Source organism: Scyliorhinus torazame, chromosome 15 (genome assembly GCF_047496885.1).
Source record: "Scyliorhinus torazame isolate Kashiwa2021f chromosome 15, sScyTor2.1, whole genome shotgun sequence".
Classification (NCBI taxonomy): domain Eukaryota; kingdom Metazoa; phylum Chordata; class Chondrichthyes; order Carcharhiniformes; family Scyliorhinidae; genus Scyliorhinus; species Scyliorhinus torazame.
The window spans coordinates 92,779,046-92,801,408 of NC_092721.1; the positions used below are offsets into that span (position 1 = coordinate 92,779,046).

Here is a 22,363-nt window from a genome sequence, read left to right on the forward strand (position 1 = left end):
GGACTGAACTGTTTCAATCCACATAGCCATACCTCAGCGTACAGTGACGACCATCTTACCCAGGCAAGATGTTCGAGATCCGGGTTCCGCAGCAGCTCCAGTGCTACGGTGATCTCTGCAGAAACTGGCAGGTATTCCGGCAAATGTTTGAAATCGAACTAGAAGACCTGACCGATGCTGAAAAGACAGAGCTTCTCCTCACAATCGCCGGTGCCAGAGCAGAAGAAATCTTTTAAAAATTCAAGTTCTCCAAGGGGCAAAACAGGAGCGACTTCCAGGCAGTCCTGGACAAATTTGGAAAATACTGTGAGGAAAACACACTCCAACCAGCAAGAAAAGGTAAGAGAAGCAGCAGTACTCACCACGAGGCTGAGATCCCAGAGCAGAGAACAGTTTTGATCGACGGCCATCTTTCTAAAGGGACTGCACTTGCGCAATTGCGAGACGCCGTGCATGCGCAATCACAAAAACGGCCCCCGGTACAGGAACAGCGATTTGCGCATGTGCAAACGCTTCCTATGCGCTATGTCACATGTGCCATGACGTCAGAGGCCCTGGACCACGCCCATTTAAAGGGGAAACGTCCCAAATCAAAGAAAAAATATTTTAAAGCCGTAAAACAACCTTCCTTCACCTGGAATGACAGCACAATGCCTCAAATCGAACCAGGAAATGAAATTAACCTCCGAAGAACCCTGCAACAAGCAGTTACCTATGCCCAAACCGATGATTCCGACCTTGAACACTTCGATACCGACCTTTACATTTTCTCTGGACCTCGCGAGCCCAATGCCAGCTCCGACGCAAACAGTGATGATATGGTCCTAGAAGACTACGACTCGGAGGAACCTTTCACCTTGGGAGGCTACCCCAGGACCAAATCCGAACCGCAACTAGACGTGTTGCACATTGGCGACCCCCGTACTGAATCCGACGCAGACGCGGATCCGTTCTTCGGATTTAAGGATCTTCAGCCCAGCATCTATGATATCCCAACTCGTGAGTGCAGGATGATGTTGCAGCCTGAAACCAAGAGACAGAGAGCAGTACAAGCCCACAGTGTCCGGCCTGCTGCCACACAGAGCGTGGTCCACGCACAGCTCAAGGTTCCCGACTCTACGAAAGAAGACATGCAAGACTCCACACTGCAGTCCTTGCATGAACAAGACATGACCCCAGTGTCACAAGCCTCCACAGTGAGCTCATGGACAGCCTCCACGATAGAAGCAACGCAAGACTCCGACGCGCAGTCCTTGCAGGAACAAGACCATGAGGGTCTAGCAACCTCCTCTGAGCAACTAGCGGCAGACGATGCAAGTCTGCCATGTTCAAGTAAACAGCAAGAGGACTATGACAGTCTACCACGCTCCAGTGCACAGCAGGATGACCATGACGGTCTATCATGCTACAGTGAAGAACAAAGCGACGATGACAGTCCAAGCCCAAATGAAGGACAACAGCAAGACAATGATAGTCCACCCACATTGTTTGCACCACCAGATGAAGACTCTGACAATTTACCCAACCCAAGTGAACAACAAGCAGCTACTGAGGCTCTACCCACGGTATGTGAGACAAGTGACGACAGCATCCCACTTCCCATGCAAGATGTGCAAAGTGACAGACCTCAGCTAGTGTGTACAGAGGCACTCGACGATCAATGTGAGATCACTGGTGACTCCGGTGACACCACGATACTTCCACCCTCATTCGCTCGAACCTCTCCACAAGTCAATGCATTCCTGCATGTTCCGACTCCAGACGTGCAGCTTCAAGAAATCTCAGCTGACGCCAGTGAACCTGCTAAGACTCCAGACGGGGAGCATAAACAAACCAACACTGGCTCAGTGAAAACAGACCTGTCTCCAGATGGGGAGCAACCAAACGCCGACTCTGATTCACGTAAGCCGGACTTTACTCCAGACAGGGAGTGCCGCAACCTCAGTGATGGCACGCTCAGAATGACAGCAGATGCCACAACAACAGGAGATGGATCACTTAACAATGATACTGGGTCAGTAATAACAAGCAGCGGCTACAGTCCAAGAGGAATACACCAATATTCACCACAGCTATATCCACACATTCTTTCCACACCAGCAGTGCAGCCAATGACAGCTCATGCTGGACAAACCCAGTATTCAGGCATGCAGCAGCCAGCAGTCTATGCAGCATATTCTCAAACAGGCCAGCACTACGGATTGACCACTAATGGACTCAAGACCGAAGGAGGACTACAGCTAGCGCAATCTGCACTACAGACTGGATGCCTTAGTTACAGCCCAGGATTTGCTGCACCCCAGCCTGGCCAGACGGCATAGTCCTATCAGATGCAAAGTTCTAGTTTTACACCATCACCAGGTATTTATGCGAGCAGGAATTCTGTTTCCAATTCGACAAGCTTCAACGGTTCTCGGCAGGATCACCCTTCTAGCACAGCATGTACAGTCTTATCCAACTTCAACATATGGCACATCCATGACCTCGAATGATACTGTTGATGGTACCTCTTCAACGTCAACACCTTATCAGCTACAAGATGCCATCCGACAGCACCATCACAAACATCGAAAAAGAAAGGGACTCCAAATCAGACAGCGAAGTGATTTGACCACTTCTTGGTTCCTGTGGCACAGGGACGTTGATGGCGTTCATAACCAAGAGAGACATTTGACCATGATGATTGATGGTTTTTGGACTCACACGAATGATTTGGACTTATTGTTTAATCACTGTTCCCATGACTTGTATACACCTTAACCTATCTACCTGTTCTTTGTTCAATTTTCTTAAAGTGTACAGAAAATATGTAACATATAAAAAAAGGGGGATGTGGTGATGTGCATTAATGTAAATGCATGTAGGCTAGCTAGACACCAGAGGGAGCACCAGTGACATCACACACACACACACTCAACCAATAGACCAGTTAGATAGGACACGACCAATGGACATTCACGATACACACAGAGGTGACACCACCACAGGAGGGCACTACACCAACCCATATATAAAGGACACCACACCCATGATCTGCCTCTTTCCAGTGGAGACAGTCAGCGAGTTGAGACACAGGGTTGATTCAATATTACACCCACCACGTGGATTGCAGCAACTGGTTAGTCAGTCTGGGTAGCTATAGTAGGATTAGCAGTAGTGACGAACCCGAGTAATAGAAGTGTAAATAGTTTAATAAACATGTTATCTCCACATCTGAACCTTCCTTTGTCAAGTGCATCACAAGGAAGCCGCTTATGTTTCACCTAGAACATAACAAATAACTGTGTGCCACCTTCAGCTGTATCAACCCCAGCCTCAGACACAAGGTTGAAGCATTCACCCTCCGCAGCACCTCACACCACAATCCCTCCTCTAGCACCATCCCCAGCTCCTACTCCCACTTAACCCCTTCCAGAGACACCTATCCACCTCCAAAATCCTCCCAGAAATTCTCCGTTTCAGTGACTAAGTGGCGAAGCCGGGATAGAATCGGTGGACTTCTACGACAGCAAAATCAGCATTGGTCCCAAAGCAATTCAGCAATTGTTAATGGGCTAGTACTGGCGCAGTTACCATCGCCCCCAAACTGGTGCCCTTACATGAAGCCACCTCTATACGTAGCCATGCCGATCCCTCCCCCACCACCCACTTCCTGATCATGGCTATATTAGCCGCCCAGTAATAGTTGCTAAAATTTGGCAGCGCCAGCCCGCTACCTCCCCGACTCCGCTCAAGCATTACCTTCCTTACTCGCAGGGTCTTTCCCGCCCAGATGAAGCCTGTGATCACTCTGTTGATCCGCTTAAAAAAGGACCGCGGAATAAAGATGGGGAGACACTGAACTACAAATAGGAATCTCGGGAGGACTGTCATCTTCACTGTTTGCACCCTCTCAGCCATAGGCAACGGAAGCACGTCCCATCTCCGAAAATCGTCCTTCATTTGGTCCACCAGCCGGGCCAGATTCAATTGATGCAGCCGGTCCCATTCCCGCGCCACTTGGATGCCTACGTAACTAAAGCTTCCCTTTACTAACCTAAACGGCAGCTCTCCCAGTCGTCTCTCCTGTCCCCTCACCTGGACCACAAATATCTCACTCTTTCCCAGATTAAGCTTATACACCGAAAACTGGCCAAATTCCCCTAGAGTCCTCATGATTTCCTCCATCCCCTCTACTGGATCCGAAACGTACAGAAGCAGGTCATCGACATAGAGCGAAACCCTGTGCTCCACCCCCCTCGGACCAGTCCTCTCCAGCCTCTCGAGGCTCTCAGAGCAATTGCCAACTGCTCTATAGCCAGCGCAAACAACAGTGGGGAGAGGGGGCATCCTGTCTCGTCCCCCAGTGCAGTCTAAAATAGTCCGATGTTCTATTCGTCCGTACACTTGCCACAGGAGCCTGATAGAGTACCTGACCCAGTCAATAAAGCCCCGCCCGAATCCGAACCATCCCAGTATCTCCCACAGATAGTCCCATTCTACTCGATCAAAAGCCTTTTTTGCATCCATTGCAATCACTACCTCCACCTCCCTTCCTTCCGGGGGCATCATGATCACATTTAACAGCCTTCTTACATTGGCCACCAGCTGCCTGCCCTTAACAAACCCCGTCTGGTCCTCCCCAATAACGTCCGGAACACAATCCTCGATCTTGGAGGACAAGATTTTGGCCAGCAACTTGGCATCCACATTCAGCAGGGAGATCGGCCTGTAGGAGCCACACAGCTCCGGGTTCTTGCCCTGCTTATGAATCAGCGAATCGTTGCCTGTGACATCGTCGGGGGCAACAACATTCTTTCCCTTGCCTCATTGATCATCCTCAACAACACCAGCCCAAATATCCCCGAGAACGTTTTATAAAACTCCACTGGGTACCCGTCCGGACCCGGGGCCTTACCCGCCTGCATGGTCTTCAAGCCCTCCACTGTCTCCTCCAGATATCTGAAATTCTTACCTTCATCGTAACCCTTACTGGCTGTCGCAGGCCAGCCCTCGACCCAAGACTCAGGACACCCCGGATCTCGAGTCTGAGGATGACACTGATTTCTCATCACAGCTGTCTCCAACACCCTCAACCATCCCTGAGACACTCACCTCAGTTGGGCATTGCAGTGAAGAGGCACCTGGGACATTCTCTGGTGCTCAGCACCCAGCTGCTCCGCTACAGCATCTGGAGGTAGGAACACTCGAGTGGGCAGACTGTTGAAGGACGGGCCGATCCAGGGGCTATCTGACGTCCAGGTGGGTTTTGGGCTATTGGAACGGACAGTCCCATCTATAGTGGAGATGCAGTCGCAGACCCAGGGAATACATGAGGGGTTGTCAGCGAGCATCCAGCACCTGCAGGTGTAGTTGGAGGAGTCCAACTGTATGCAGGAGCAGGAGGTGGTGCCGACCGTGAGTGCCACCTCAGCCAACACTGCATGGGTGGTGTTCACGGTGGAGGCATTGGGGGGCGAGGGTTTTGACTTTGGTTTTTAGCATCTCCAAGGCCTGGGGCATTCTATGCAGTCACTGGCTGAGGCCCAGGTCAGGGTTGCTGCCTCACAGTCGACCATGTGCCAGAGCCACATGGACATCGCAGCGGCATTTCTGAGCATGGCCCAGTCAGCAGGCCATGGCTGGGAATGTCGGTGGCATTGCCCCCGTGCTGGCTGATGTGGCGCAGACATAGAGAGAGGTCACCCTGAATGAGATGGCACAGTCACTGGCTGATGTGACACAGACTCAGAATGTGGTGGCAGTCAATAGGCGATGTGGTGTAGTCCCAGGCGGAGATGACCCACTCCCTGTGCTCCATGGCCACCAGCTTGTAGACCCTGGTCAAAACCAGAGTGGGCCTCCAGGACTGGCAGCACCAGGTGGTGGGGGAGCCTCAGGGGATAGCTCCGCTCACACACTCGTCTCATGGAGTAGCCTGGGGCCATCGGTCACCCCGAGGGAGGAGGAGGTGATGGGCCCCATGCCGGTGACTCCCGCTCGGACCCCACCCCTCCTGTCATTGGCACATCTGGTGGGCAGTGGGCAGAACAGAAGACGGCCGCAAACGGGGACCCAGGTTGCAGCGTGGGAATCACAGTAGGCCGCCTCCATTCCTGCTGTACCATCTGAGGATTCACACAATGTAGCGTCCGAGCCCGTAAGGCTAGGTTAGACACCAGTTAAGTTGGCACGGGTGCTGGGCACAGTTTAGATTGCAGCTTTATCCTGGAATAGTGAGCAGTTTTGGCAGGTGGGAGCAGGTCCTGAGATTGCTTCAGTTTGTTTAGCCAGAACGAACGGTGAATGACTGAACAAATTATAATATCCAATCACGTCTGTGCCCCTTCAAACCTCTCAAGGGCAATTAGGGGTTGGCAATAATAAAAGCAAACTACTGCGGATGCAGGAATTCTGAAATAAAAACTGAAAATGCTGGATACACTCAGCAGGTCTGGCAGCATCTGTGGAGAGAGGAACACAGTTAATGTTTTGAGACCGTATGACCCTTCGACAGAACTGACAATGGATAGAACTGCAATGAATAAAAAACTTTGAGAGGGTGATGGAGCAAAATGGAAAGTGAGTTAAACGTCTGAGTTAAGGAGAGATTTGAGCTGGCTTTTAAAGCAGACCAAGCAGGCCAGCAGCACGGTTCAATTCCCGTATCAGCCTTCCCGAACAGGCGCCGGAATGTGGCGATTAGGGGCTTTTCACAGTAACTTCATTGAAGTCTACTTGTGACAATAAGCGATTTTCATTTCATTTCATTAATGGTGCCCTTTCAGGACGAAGAGTGATAATAATGGCAAAGGTAGGATAGCAAAATGTGTTAATAGGAGAACACGTCAGTGCTCAGTGTGGGCAAAATTGAACAAGGTCATGAGGGGGAGGGGAGAGGTTGTGTAGGGACAAGCCGGGGAACCAAATAACAGAAAACAAAAAGGGGAAGTCAAGATGGAGGGGAAATACAGCCAAAAGTTGTTGAACTTTCACAATTTACATAGATGATTTGGAGTTGCGGACCAAGTGCAATGTGTCCACGTTTGCAGATGACAATAAGATGAGGGGTAAAGCAAAAAGTGCAGAGGATACTGGAAGTCTGCAGAGGGAAATAACAGCAAAATGGATTATTATTTAAATGATAAAATATTAAAACATGTTGGGACCTGGGTGTCCTAGTGCATGAGTTGCAAAAGGTTGGTTTGCAGGTGCAACAGGTGATTAAGAAGGCGAATGGAGCTTTGGCCTTCATTGCCAGAGGGATGGAGTTTAAGACTAGGGAGGTTATGCTGCAACTGTATAAGGTGTTAGTGAGGCCACACCTGGAGTATTGCGTTCAGCTTTGGTCTCCTTACCTGAGAAAGGACGTACTGCAGGGAGTGCAGAGGAGATTCACTAGGTTAATCCCAGAGTTGAGGGGGTTGGATTACGAGGAGAGGTTGATTAGACTGGGACTGTACTCGTTGGAATTTAGAAGAATGTGCGGGGGGGGGGGGGATCTTATAGAAACATATAAGATTATGAAGGGAATAGATAGGATAGATGCGGGAAGGTTGTTTCCACTGGCAGGTGAAAACAGAACTAGGGGGCATAGCCTCAAAATAAGGGGAAGTAGATTTAGGACTGAGCTTAGAAGGAACTTCTTCACCCAAAGGGCTGTGAATCTATGGAATTCCTTGCCCAGTGAAGCAGTTGTGGCTCCTTCATTGAATGTTTTCAAGATAGATAGTTTTTTGAAGATTAAAGGAATAAAGGGTTATGGTGCTCGGGCGGGAAAGTGGAGCTGTGTCCACAAAAGATCAGCCATGGTCTCATTGAATGGCGGAGCAGGCTCGAAGGGCCAGGTGGCCTACTCCTGCTCCTAGTTCTTATGTTCTAACTCAATGTTGAGTCCAGAAGGCTGTAACATGCTGTAACATTCTTCCAGTTTGCATTGGGCTTCACTGGAGCATTGCAGCAGGCCGAGGACGGACATGTGGGCGTGAGAACAAGATGGGATGAGTTGAAATGGAAAGCAAACAGAAGGTTGGGGTTTTGCTTATGGATGGAGCGAAGGTGATCCACAAAGCGGTCACCCAGTCTGCATTTAGTCTCCCCAATGTAGAGGGGACCACATTGGGAGCAGCAAATACAGTAGACCAATTTGGAGGAGGTGCAAATGAAATACTGCTTAACCTGAAAGGAATGTTTGGGCCTTGGACAGCAAAGGGCTAAAAGGGACGGTGTTGCACATTCTACAATTGCATTGGAAGGGGTTGAATGGTTGGGGTGATAGAGGATTGAACCAGGGTGTCATGGAGGGAGTGGTCCATGTGGAATTCTGACAGGATAGGTGAGGAAAAGATGTGTTTAGCGGTGGCATCATTCTGGAGTTGGCTGAAATAGTGGAGGATGATCCTTTGAATGTGGAGGTTGGTGGGGTGAAAAATGAGAACAAGAGGGACCTTGTTATGGTTGTGGGGTGGGGTGGGGGTTGGGGGGGGTGGTTGGCAGGGGGTAGAGGGATTGGCATTAATTGCTGACCTTGCCAGCAATATCCACATCCCATGAATATATAAAAAGAAACAAGGGCCATACTGAGGGCCAAGGTGAAAGAGACTAATGGTAGATGGCTAATAAATTAATATTTAAGAGTAATTCAGGCAAAAATAATGTCTTCAAAAAGCATAAGATAAATACAGGGATTAAACATTGGGAAAATATATATAAAAATGGATATTCATGGGAAGATAAGGAATGTTCTTAGAAAACATTAAATAAACTAATAATCAACATAGAATAAATTGGATTATTTTCAACATTCAAATACAGGATAGACAAAGAATGGATATTCCTCCTCCTTCAGGTTAAATGCCCTAAGAGGGCAGCAATCATGGACTTCCATTGGATTGGTCCATGTTTATGCTTGGCAAAATACTGCAGTGGTTTGTCGTTGTCTGCAGGAGACTCCCAATCCCACTCTTCCAGGAAACTCTCCCACTCTTCACCGTCTGCCGTCAGTCATATTGGAGGAACTTACAGGCTGATAATCAAACTGTTTGCCCACACTATGCATAAACATTATGTCCTGAAGTCTTCTGGCCCAGTGGTAAGGATGCTACACAAGACCTCCTTACAAAGAACAGAGATAACTACTTAAAGATGAAGCTGGAATCTGATATTGGAGGTTTAAGGAGTAGCACAGAAGGATGATAAGTACCTGTTTGAGTTTGACAGAGAAGGAGGAAATTGTGGGAGTACCTTAGGAGGGTGTGGTAAGGCCAGTCCTGGAAACAAAATTATATTTAGCAAAATTATTTTGATTAAGGGGATACAGTCAGCAGGCTTAGATGGCATATTTCCCACACGGAGAACATTGTGGAAATAGTCAACATAGAATTCTACCAACAAATTGAAGGATTACAAATATCCCCACCAGTTCAATGTTTTCTTTTAATATTTTGAGGTATTTATAGAATAAAGGTTTTAAAAATGTGCTGGATGTTATTAAGATGGATTTTCTGAAGTCATTTGATAAGGCACATGTTCAGAATTTATGTTTGTTACAAATACCTGCTTTAGTCCTGGCAACTGCTTCCTTAACTAGTCCAGTTGTTTATTATTTTCTTACAAAAGTTTATTTGTATTTAGCTACATCTGTTGGCATGATGGTGGAATGTGAGGATGTTACAATGGCACTCAATTTTGATGTAGACCTCGGGTTGCTAAGCCTCCTGGGTTAACTGGGAGTCCCTGGCATGGAAGATGAATCTTCTATCACTGTTGCTAGCTGGCCAAAGATACATCTTCACTCCTATGGTTTATGCCTGTGTACTTCCTTGTCTGCCTTAGTAGTGGAAGTGAATCATCTTATGATATGATAACCCCCCCACAACATCCCTGCCTTCCCTGTTTACAGTTCTGGCAATATTGGTAAGTGTACGGCACGGTACACATGGTGGTACAGTAGCACAGTGGTTAGCACTGTTGCTTCACAGCGCCAGGGTCCCAGGTTCGATTCCCGGCTTGGGTCACTGTCTGTGCGGAGGCGGCACGTTCTCCCTGTGTCCGCGTGGGTTTCCTCCGGGTGCTCCAGTTTCCTCCCACAACTTCTGAAGGCATGCTGTTAGGTGAATTGGACGTTCTGAATTCTCCCTCTTTGTACCCGAACAGGCGCCGGAGTGTGACAACTAGGGGATTTTCACAGTAACTTCATTACAGTGTTAATGTAAGCCTACTTGTGACACTCATAAAGATTATAGATCATGATGATGTTTGCAGTGCTCTGTTAATCAAATAAGCAAAATAGGATCAGCTACCAGGCTACATAAGATAAAAATTGAACGTAAGGGAGTTCTGGTCATTTGCAGTTATATAAAATAAAGCAGCTCAATAATTCATAGCTGGCCTTGTTTCAATGAACTGTTTTCAGTCTGCGTACAGAAAGATTGGAGGACTGCAGGTGAAGGCATGCTATCCGGTTGTTGGATTATGTGTAATTACAGTACGAAGTCTTACAACACCAGGTTAAAGTCCAACAGGTTTGTTTCGATGTCACTAGCTTTCGGAGCGCTGCTCCTTCCTCAGGTGAAGGAACCTGAGGAAGGAGCAGCGCTCCGAAAGCTAGTGACATCGAAACAAACCTGTTGGACTTTAACCTGGTGTTGTAAGACTTCGTACTGTGCTCACCCCAGTCCAACGCCGGCATCTCCACATTATGTGTAATTAGATATTGAACTGTATAAGCGCGCTCATAAATGTAATATAGGTAGACTGCCTAAGTGAGTGACCTAAAACAAACCTAGATAAACCTAAGGTATTCCGATGGGCGCGAACCTCTGGCCACGCTGCGCCGAAAAGCAGCTCACCGCTGCGCACTGTGGCCGGTGAAAGCCGTGGGACCCCGTTCCCGGGATCTACCCAGCTCTCTACATCTCGCGATATTCAACGCAATCTTGTGAGATGTTGCAAGGGGAATCCTGCCCACAATGGGCAGGATCAGTTTTTGGCAAATCAGCATGTTAGAGTGAGGCAGTAAGCCTCTCTAATGTGCAGATTCCCAAGGTACCTCAGGCTTTGGGATTCAATCCCTTCGCCTCGGGGACCTTGGACATGCGCTGTTTGATACTAGTCCCCACAAATGGGGATCAGATGGAATGGCACCCGTGGGGATCTCCAAGCGGATTGGAAGGTCCCAGCTGCATGTTCTTTGGGCAGGTTGGCAGTGACAGCCTGGTAGTGCCAGCCTGGCAGTACCACCTAAGTGCCAGCGATTGGGCTGAGGTTGCCTAGCGTGGGTGTTGGAAGGTGTGGGATGGGTTCGAGGGAGGCGGAGGACTCTTCCATGTTGCGTTCTGGCTGGGGGGGTGAGAGGTTGGGAGCTCACCACTGTAAAAAACGGGGCTATGTGCAGCCTCGCCCATGCGTTCACCGTTCAGGCGAGTCGCGCTGAATAGCCAAGTGTTTCTCGGCGCTGCAAGTGCCAGGAAACACCCAGCTAAACGTGCTCGTCAAGGGACTTTGTCCGCTTTGGGAAGATCGCGCCTTATATCGTTTTTTTTCAAATCCTTGTTATATTTGATTATGTTTATTCCTCAGTCCCTGGATTTGACCTGTTTAAAATTATACATACCTTTTGGCTGTGTCGCTGAACCCCAGATTATGTTTAATTTCTCATTCTGTAGTCACAATCAACCCTGAAGAACCATGATTATTTTCTGAATGTTATCTATGTGGCATACCATTACAAAAGAAAACATTCCTACCCTACCACACATCTGCGTCAAATCTATGACTGCCCTTTGCCTCAGTTTATCTCATGCTGAAACTCCCATCCATGCCTTTGTACCTCCAGATTTGATTATTTAAATCCACTTCAGGCGGGTACTCTGTTTTACCCTCTGCAAAACTGAAGTCATTCAAAATGCTGCTGCCCATATCCTTGAATGCACCAAGTCATTTAAACCCATCCTCCCTCTGCTTCCTAATTTTTTTTCTTATTCGTTCTTGGGATGTGGGCATCGCCAGCTGTGCCACCATTTATTGCCCATCTCTAATTGCCCTTGAGGAGGCAGTTAAGAGTCAACCACATTGCTGTGGGTCTGAAGCCACATGTAGGCCAGATCAGGTAAGGATGACAGATTTCCTTCCCTAAAGGACATTAATGAACCAGATGGGTTTTTATGACAATCGACAATGGTTTCATGGTCATCATTAGACTTTTAATTCCAGATTTCACCATTTGCAGTGGCGGGATTTAAACCTGGGAGTCCAAAGCATTACTCTGGGTCTCTGGTGTACTAGCCCAGTGACAATACCACTACACCGCTGCTAATCTACATAGGCTCCCGATCAAGCCATGCCTCTATTTTAAAATTCTCATTCAGACCTTGGGCCTACCTAACCCTGAAGTCTCCTTCAGCTGGACAACCTTTCTGCAAATGCTGGTCTATTAAGCATTCCTGATTTTATTCACTCCGTCTTTGTGCTTTATAAATTCTGGTTGTTTTCTCCACAGTATCATGGACATTTGGTGACCTTGTGATTTCTGACAGGGTATTGTACTTATGGTACTGTATCCGTGACCCAAAAATCTCTGGGCCTCGAGAGCTTATTTTCCTATTTCAATTTCATTCATTTTAAAAGCTGAATTCTGAAAGCAAACGCCTTTTTATTTTAAGGGAAACAGACAGAAGAGTAGGAAGGTGAGGAGAAGTGCTGTATAGGTTAAGGATGAGGGCAATCAATTATTAGAGTCCGTACATTCGAAGGAGGTTCAGGATAAGCTACCTCAGAGTAGAACAGGTACAGGGAGAATCAGGAGTTTGGCAGAACAGGTAGGGAGAATATTGACAATGAGTAGTAGCGAGGGGTGATAAAGAGGAAAAGGGTTTAGAAAACTAAAGTCCCAGTGGACACAATATAGTAAGGAGGTGGGAAGGAAACATGAGTGACAGCATTACCTAACTTGGGAACCAAAGCAATATATGATTCTAGAGATAGCAACATAGAATAGAAAACAACCAACACATTTGATGGAAACCCTTTGTACTTGCAAACATGCACCCTATCTCCAACTTCCCATGACAGTGAAAACATGTCAGCTGCAAGAATTAAATATTACACAACACAAGCTGGATGAAACCACAAAACTTTTGATAGTTATATATATAGACTTAATTAAGGTACAAGCACAAGGCATGTGTGTTGGTACAAACATTTCTTAATGATAAAGTCACTGCTTGAAGTTTTCCCAAAATAACAGTTTCCTTTACCCAAGATGACGATGAGAGAAGTGTTAATAATCAAATGTAAAATTGTATCTAAATTAACAGAATAATCTTTTCTTAAAGATATGTCCCAAAACATTAACATTATTCACATAAAAGTTCACTCCAGGAGTTTTGAACAGCTTAAATTATAGGTTATGTGCATACAATTATTTAGTAGTTGCAGGCATGTGTACACTCAATTGCTGTGTTAGTCACAGATGTCATGAGTCTATTAATTTACTATGTACTACATATACTAATTTCAAGAGATCCATACTATTTTAAGTTTCTTGACAAGTACATTGACACAATAAAGCAGTGGTATCAGGCACATCCACTGTAGCTCCAGCATACATTTTAATTGTGTGCTTTGAATCAGTCTGTAGTTCATCAATGTGGGAATTAAGCAGCTCCTCCAACACTCGTGCTCGTTCTTCTTCTTCTTCAAGGAAGTGCTCTGTTAGTGAAGAAGTGTCTGACATCTCTTTGGACTTCTAAACATTACAAAAGTTTTCAACATAACATTAATAGGTTATCGTGATCCCCATTGAATGATTGTCCTGTTTCATTATTTGCAAATCAGATATTCATCAAAAGTAAACATTTGCAATCTAATTACATAATTTGTAGTCATGCCGGATCATGGTTCAACATTGCTTCTTTGTCTTGAACTTGGAGAATGTCATGCCCAGTAAATGTACTATATTCCTAATTTTCAAGAAACAAACTATCTAATTAGACTATTTAAAAAATGACAACGTTCTGAAAGATGGCCACCATGGGTCAAGTGACCGTCTATGATTTCTGCACAAAGGATTAACTCCTGTCTGAATGTGCTTCTGGGAAGTTATTAAAATATAAATGTCAATGGGTGGAAGACCCTCCCTTGAAAAGACATTCAAATTGCAAAACTACTTATGGAATTTACAGCCCATGTTCGGGCTATGAACAGGAACTCAAAATCAATGGAGCCCCAGACTTAATTTCCCTGAGCTTGATACTGAACAAAGAGAGCCACAGAGCAATCATTTATCATCTTGCATCTTCCAATATGTGCCAATGGCTTCTAGTTTCCAACAATTTATCTGGACATCATGTGGTCACATAATTGAAATTGGCTTCCAATAACATATCTTATTACTCCAAGAACTAGCCAGAAACAGGTCAGTCGGGAAACTAGTAGGGCACAAAAGGGTCCATTCCTCTGTAAAGAAGAGATTCCTGCCTGGACAACCAGTCAACCCAGGCAGTGGGAGAGCGAGGGGCCAACTTGTCTTACCTGTTAAGATTTATCTCTACAAATACCTGGCCACAATATTGTCCAGAAACCTAGGGGCTACCAACTTCTATTCCTCCCAAAAACCTCAAGAGAGAACCCATTCAGGTCTATAGCTGGCTTTTTGCATTTAAGCTCTATATAAATGTTGTCAGAGTCCCAGAGGACCATAGGCTGCTCTCCCCTTTGAGAGCTGACTGGTGGTGATTTAACTTGAAGGTCACCACACCTCAGGTGAGGGGCAAGGTTGGGAAGGCAGGGCCTTCATGAATAGCTTCAGCAGGTATGGTAATTGAACCCATGTTATTGCCGTCGTTCCGCTTCACAAACCAGCTGTCCAGCCAACTGAGCTAACTGACTCCCTGCTCTGTATGACAAGATACTCCAAATCATAATCTTGATCATTATTTTCTTAAGATCACTACACGTTTTTATGCTAGCATTTCTTTATGTTTGCCATTGCTATTCTAATTTTGATTCTTTTATGACATTAACCATCTTCTGACAAAATGCTTCCCAGATACGTAAACTGTGATACTTGTTCCAGCTGTTGACCATGTATCTTGATTTTTACTTTTCCCTCCTTATTTCTTCAAGGCTTCATAATTTTTGTAATTTTTACATAAGTTTTCCTTCCAAATGTTTTCACCGCTTCAGTCATTAGTATTGGTAGACCTCCGCCTGTGCTGGTCAATAAGGCCTGGTTATCTGAAAACATCACTCTCTCTCTTCAGATACCATCCCCTATGAGGGTGCCAGTAATTATGAACTTCAATGTGTTGGACTATGGTTATGCCTGGGAACCTACTTAAATGGTTTGCTTTTTCCTTCTGTAGGTTCTGGCTGACCAGAAAACTATCCTGTTCGTACTGCCTGCCTTAGGGATATTGGAAGAATTTGTAGGTTGATAATAAACCTGATTGACCTCGTTATGAATGCGCTTTCCATGGCTATCGAGTCCTGGAGTGAGACTTCTCGCTCAGAGATAGGGTGCTGCCACTGTGACCCAAGACACCTTCCCCATTTGACCTCCTACTTTGACAGCTTTTTTTAACTTCATTTCATGCTGCTTTTATCATGACTTCCACAGAGATGTTCAAGGGCAATGGTGACAGTAGAGAGTTTTGTCTCACCCTGTGCCCAATCAAGCCAAATTCAGTTTCACTAAATACTGTCCTGATTATAGCAGCCTGCCCCATGTACAGAGCTATTACAATCATTCTTTTATCTCTTTAATCAACTCTGATCACTTCTAGCACTTGCAACAGTTTTTGCCAGTTCAAAAGCGTTTTCCTAATCCACAAAGCAAATGTACACTACTTCTTGGTGATTTTCTAAGCTTCGTCTGCTTAACACTCTCATTACTCTTATAGCCTCTTTAGTTCCACAAGCCTCCCTCAAACTGAATTAATCACAGTTGATGTCATGATTTGCTTTGGTTTCCAGTCTATTTGCTACAATCTTTAACCTTACCTTAGACACGTGTGATTAAAGTAACGGTGCAACGTTTTTCACACTTCTTCTCAAAAAAGACCATTGTGTTGCCTGAAAAATCTTCCGGCTATTCTTCCTCAGTGTACAGGTTCTTACATAGGTTAATCAGTTCTCTTGTTGCCTTCTCTCCATATCCTTTTATTATTTCTGCGGGAGCTCTATCACACCCTTCTGCTTTTCTGCTTCAGTTATTTTATAGCTCTAAATATTTCCTAATTTAGGTAAGAAAATAAAAAGAGGATACTGCTGGCAGATGGTGTTCTGCTTACAGAACCTAAATAAGTAAATAATGAATGGAAAGACTACATTGAAGACCGGTGTGACCAAGGTGGCAAGCCAACAGATCGAGAGAGAAATGGGGTGGGATTCTCCGTTGGCTAACGCTGAAAGCTCGAAACGTGATTGGGCAGAGAATAGGTTCTGACGCCAAAATTGCGGCGGGCGCCGATTTGACGCCAAATCGCAATTAACTGTCAGCTCGACAGCGGCGTCAATGCGGACCGGAATGCATGTAGAGTAAACACTATTTGCATATCATTAGCGGGCCTGACCCGGTATTCTCAGGAGCCTCCGCGATTCTCCGCATTCAATGGGCCGAGTTCCGGATGGTGCGGTTCATTTGTGCTTTTAAAAATAGTGAAACTGGCGTCATGGCTGATGAGGGAGAGAGACAGAGGAGGTAGGACACAGAGAGAAGCGACTGTGGGCTGTCGGCCTGGACACTGGTCGGGCTGGCTGGGGTGGGGGAGCCCTGTTGGGCACCGAGGGGCTATGGGGGAGGACACCCGATCACGGTGACGATCGCCCTGAACCTTGACACGACGGGCTCCTTCCAGGTGCCGAGTTGGGACCTGTCCAGAATCTCACAGACCTCGGTGCACACGTTCATCTGTGTCATCACGGAGGCCCTGTATGCCCAGGCGCCTCAATACATCCATTCCAATGTGGACTGAGCCCGCCAGGCTGCCCGGGCGGCGGGGTTTCCCACCATCGATGGGATGCCCCGGATCTGGGGTTGATCGGCGGGATGCATGATGACAACACCTGCAGAAGACAGGCCTCTCTACACCAGCCGAAAGGGGTAGCACTCGATGAACATGCAGTTGATATGTGACCATCAGATGCGCATCATATACGTCTGTGCCCGATACCCGGGTAGTATGCATGACGCCATCATCCTGGCACACTCGATGATTCCTGACATGCTCACGACGGCAACCCCCCCCTCCCTGCCCTTTCCACGACCCCTCCGGCCAGCCCAGACCAGCCCACCCCTCACACCCATCTGACAGAGCACTGAGACAGGTTGTAAAGTGGGAACGGGTATTTAATGTGAACTAATATTTACAGATTTGTACCCTAGCCCCTATAACTAAACTGTGCTCTGCACCCGCACCAACTTAACTGATGTCTTACTTTCTAGCCTTACTGGCCCTAACACTACGTCTAGTTGGTTCCCCATGTGGTACAGCAGGAGTGGAGGTGGCCTGCTGTGATTCTTGCTGTGCGACCTGGGTCCCCGTTGGCGGGTGTCTTTTGGGGTGATCGGGACTGGATGGACCTGGCTGCTGCTTGGGTGTCCCTGGTGGCGTTGTGCCATTCAGTTCTGTCCGCTGCCCACCAGATGCACCAGGGACAGTAGGGGGAGAGTCCAAGGTGCTGCAGTGTTCCGGAACCTCCTCTGTGGAAGTCACTGGCACGGGCCCCATTGCCTTCTCCTCCCTCGGGGTGCCCAATGACCCCCAGGCTACTCCTACTCATGGGACGAGGGTGCAAGCAAAGGTAACCCCTGAGGCTATCCGCCACCTGGCGCTGGAAGTCCTGGAGGCCTGCTCTGGACTCGACCAGGGTCCGCACACTTGCAGCCATGGAACGCAGGGAGTGGACAATCTCTGTCTGAGATTGCGCCACATATAGTAACGCTACGATAGTGCCACACCTTCTGGGTCTGTGTCACATCAGCCAGTGACTGCGCCATCTTCCTCTGGGACTGGGCCACATTCCTCTGTGTCTGCTCCACATTGGCCAGCGCCTGGGCAATACCCGCGATGTTGCTTTGGCGAATCAGTCTAAATTTGAGAGATATACTTAAAAAAAAATTAATTCAATGGAAGTGAGTTTCGCTGGCTTGGCGAACATTTATTGCCCATTCCTAATTGCCCTTAAGAAGGTGGTGGTGACCTGCCTTCGTGAACTGCTGCAGTTCATGAGGTGTAAGTTCACCCACTGTGCTATTAAGTAGGGTGTTCCAGGATTTTGACCCAGCGACAGTGAAGGAACGGCACGGTGGCACAGTGGTGAGAACTGCTGCCTTACAAGTTTGCACATTCTCCCATGTCTGCGTGGGTTTCCTCAGGGTACTCCGGTTTCCTCCCATAGCCCAAAGATGTGCAGGTTAGGTGGATTGGCCATGCTAAAATGCCCCTTAGTGTCCAGGGATGTGTCAGTTAGGTTAAGGGGTTATGACATAGGGTGAGGAAGTGGGCTTGGGTGGAGTCCTCTTTCAGAGGGTCAGGGCAGACTCAATGAAACGAATGCTCTCCTTCTGCATTGTAGGGATTCTATGATTCTATATTTCCAGTCAGGCTGACTAAAAGTTTTATGAGCTATAATATTTTTGTAGGGAGGAAAATCTGCTATGATTGTACATCAAAATCTTATTGTGGTGACTGTGTAATTTGCAGTCATGTATATCAAATATCCTGTACATGCAAAATGGAACTTCAAGATTTTATGCAGCTAAGAATTATAGCGAGGTATAGAGAATTATAAAGACTTAATTATCCATGAATCCAGTTTACAATGTGGATTTTATGGCATATCAAATTCGAATTGAGGTTGTTGTAAGTATTCAACTGTTTCAAGTGCTCTGCACAATAATGATTGTGCAAGCTGTTTGAAGTATCCCCACCCTGCTCAACAACTCTCATACCTCCCAAATTTTCACTCTGGGGTCACACAAAATCTGAGGCATTAAAATGGGAAAAAGTTTGGGAAGCACAGATTTATGGCAAAAAGTATCAAGTGACAGGAGCACATTACTTGGAACAGGTGGTGGATTTCACGATATTAACAATTCTCTCCATAGATGGAAGCTATTGAAATTCTGTTCAGGAGGGAGAGCTCGGAAATTCTTGGGAGATTGATAATGAAGCACAGGACTACTGCTGTGCATCATTGTAATTATATATTCCATGATATGCAAGATACATTAACTTGTCCATTAAGTCTGAGTGCGAACAAGCAAATAATATTGCATGCGCTAACAACAAAATATCTAATTAGAGCGCGAGCTTGTGTGTTATTAACACCCCATCTGTTCTCTTCACACAGTGATGGGTGGACTAGCAGATATCTCTGCATTTGCAGATGCATTCTTACTCTTGTTTTCTTTTTGTATTCCTCGTTAGCTGTATTTCATCTATTTTCAGCTTAAGTCAAAGGTAAGAATGAAAGGATCAGAGCCACAAATCATTAACCAGATAGCTGAGATCTTCAAAGAATCTTGGGTTGCTCGTACAAGGAATGCAGAAAGTTAGCATGCAGGTACAGCAAACAATTAGGAATTACAAGGGGATTGAAGTACAGGAATAAGGAAATCTTGATACAATTGTGCAGGGTTTTGGCGAAACCACCTCTGGAACACTGTGCAGTTTTGGTCTCCATATTTATGGGTGATATACTTTAATTGGAGGTGGTACAGCAAAGGTTCACTAAGTTAGTCGCTGGAATGAGGGAGCTGCCCTATGGTGAGCGGCTGAGTAGAGAGTGCCTATATTCTCTAGAATTTAGAAAAAATGAGAGATGATCTTAATGAAGCATACAAGGACCAGCATTCTCCGAAACGGTGACTAAGTGTTGACGCCGGTGTAAACACTGGAGCGTTTCACGCCGGCGTCAACGGGCCCCTTGGCCCAGCGATTCACTTACCTGAAGTGGGCCAGCAGGGTGCCAGAGTGCTCCGCTCCGCGCAGCTCCAGCTGCCGATATGGGGCCCTGCACTTCCGGCTGCGGGTCCGTGCATGCGCACGGCGGCCGCCTGTGGTGGCCGCCCCGCGCGACATGGCGGACCCACACAGCAAGCCGGCCCCAACAATAGAGGCCTCCCCCAAATCACGCCCGCCCGCCGATCGGTAGCCCCCGATCGGAACCCTGGCCATCCTGGAAGACCCCCCGCCCGGTGACGGATACCCCCACACCCCAGCAGGGCAGCCGCCACTCCGAGTGCCCACCGGGTGTAACCATGTTAGAACCAAGCCAGTGGGTACTTGGCCAGCTGCCGGCGGAGAATCGCCGCAGAGGCCTCTTTCAATGGCCCCCGACCGACGCCGCGTCAACCGCGGTCAAGCGACTGGCGGCAATTCTCCGGTCTGCGGACCCAATCGCAGGTCTGACACCCCATTCCCCAACCCCACGCCAAACAGTAAGAGCCATGAAACCCACATGAAATCCTACAGTGCAAGCCTCATCACTCACTGGACACATCCTTGCTCCTTCCTCCTCCAACCCCTCCTCCCGCACCATGTACTTCTGGGCTAAAAGAATGTGCCCCTGACACTCATTCAGACATGAGACTGGGAGTCAGTGCGCTGTCAGCAGAAAGGCAGGGGTCAGGCTTAAGAATCTGCAGAACACCACAGCTTTCCTGACAGTGAGTCATCATCACCCTCCTGCTTGAATATTGACCCACACACACTGCCAACGCAGGCCAACAGACCTTTCTGTTGATAAAGGTCAATCTCTGATGCCATGGTGCTCTCAGAACAACATGTGTGCCATCGATGGCCCCCAGAGAAGGGTGAACTGGGTTCAGGGAAGCGGGGTTGAGCTGTCGGACACAAAGCCTCCTATCTAGCGAACCTGGTGGTTATTTCTTTTCACTTTTAAAAATAAATTTAGAGTCCACAATTCTTTTTTTGTTCCAATTAAGGGGCAATTTAGCATGGTCAATCCACCTACGCTGAACGTTTTTGGGTTGTGAGGGTGAGACCCACTCAGACACGGGGAGAAGCAAATCTGGTGGTTATAAGGACCTCCCTGGTCCTCTTGGCCTGTTGGACCCTTGCCGCTGCCTGTCCTCCATCCTCCGGCTCCTCTTCGGCCTTGTCTTCAACTCCCTCCTGGTCCTCTTCATCAGATGATACCACAGGTTCTTCCTCCTCCTCCATCACATTGCCCTACTGCTGTTCCAGGTTGTGAAGGGCACAGTAGACCACAACTATGCTGGAGACCCTCTGGGGGTTAAACTGAAGAGCACCACCAGAGCGGTCAAGGCAGCAGGTCCGCATTTTTAGCAGCCCAATGCACTGCACAATGACAATCTGGTTGGCAGCGTGGGCCGGACTCAGCCTCGGTCTTGGGCCTCTGCACTGTCGTCGTGAGCCATTATCGCAATGGAAATCTATTGTTTCCCACAAGCCAATGAGTCGTTCCTGGGATAGTCGTGAAAGTCACTGGGACCTCCGAGTGCCCAGGATGTAACTCTCATGCAGGCTTCCTGATTCGTGTGCGCACACACGCATGATCCTGAGGTGGTCAGAGTGGAACCCCTTTCTGTTGATAAAGGTCAATCTCTGATGCCATGGTGCTCTCAGAACAACATGTGTGCCATCGATGGCCCCCTGGACCTGGAGCATCCTGGCGATGGTGGCGATTCCTGCAGCCCAGACATCATCGTGGGCCTGGTCCAGGTCGAAGTGGATGCAGTTTGATTCCTGGGCATACACAGCATCCGTCACCTCCTGGATGCACCTGTGGGCTGATGATTGTGAGATGCCGCACAGGTCCCCACCCCAGCCCTGGAATAACCCAGTGGGATAGAAATTGAGGACAGCCATGTCTTTCATGACCACCCAGGGCGGATCTCTTCCTCCTCCTCTTCGAGGCGCCAGGAGTCTTCGGCGGAACATGGTGTCCAACAGCGCATTGAAGAATCATCAAGGCCTGTACATCCTAGCTCTTCATTGGTGCATCTTTCTGGTCTATTCTACAGCCTGATGGGTGGCAGTTCTGGAGCCTGAGTGGTGGCTCCCTGTTGCTGTGGTGCAGGCTCCAGTCTGCATTGACCTTGACGCAGTCGCCGCTGTCTTTAAAACATTTTTTTTTTTTAAGAGTACCCAATTTTTCTTTTCCAATTATGGGACAATTTAGCGTGGCCAATCCACCTACACTGCACATCTTTGGGTTGTGGGGGTGAGACCAGTGCAGGCATGGGGAAATTGTGCAAATCCCGGGACACTGACCCGGGGCCGAGATCAAACCCGGGTTCTCAGCGCAGTAGGCAGCAGTGCTAACTACTGCACCACCATGCCACCCACAGTCGTTGATATCTGTCCACCTCGAGTGCTATTTAGACAATGGC

At 47.6% G+C, this 22,363-nt stretch overlaps 1 protein-coding gene across 1 annotated transcript in view; it reads right to left on the reverse strand.

Annotated features, from left to right (window-relative positions):
* Nucleotides 1-13,113: 13,113 nt before the first annotated feature.
* LOC140391417 (centrosomal protein of 63 kDa-like) overlaps nt 13,114-22,363 on the reverse strand; it is a 112,832-nt gene continuing 103,582 nt past the window's right edge. Inside the window, exon 5 of the mRNA XM_072475950.1 lies at nt 13,114-13,726. Within this exon, the coding sequence (XP_072332051.1) occupies nt 13,514-13,726 (213 nt within the window). The 3' untranslated portion in view covers nt 13,114-13,513. The remainder of the gene's footprint in view (nt 13,727-22,363) is intronic.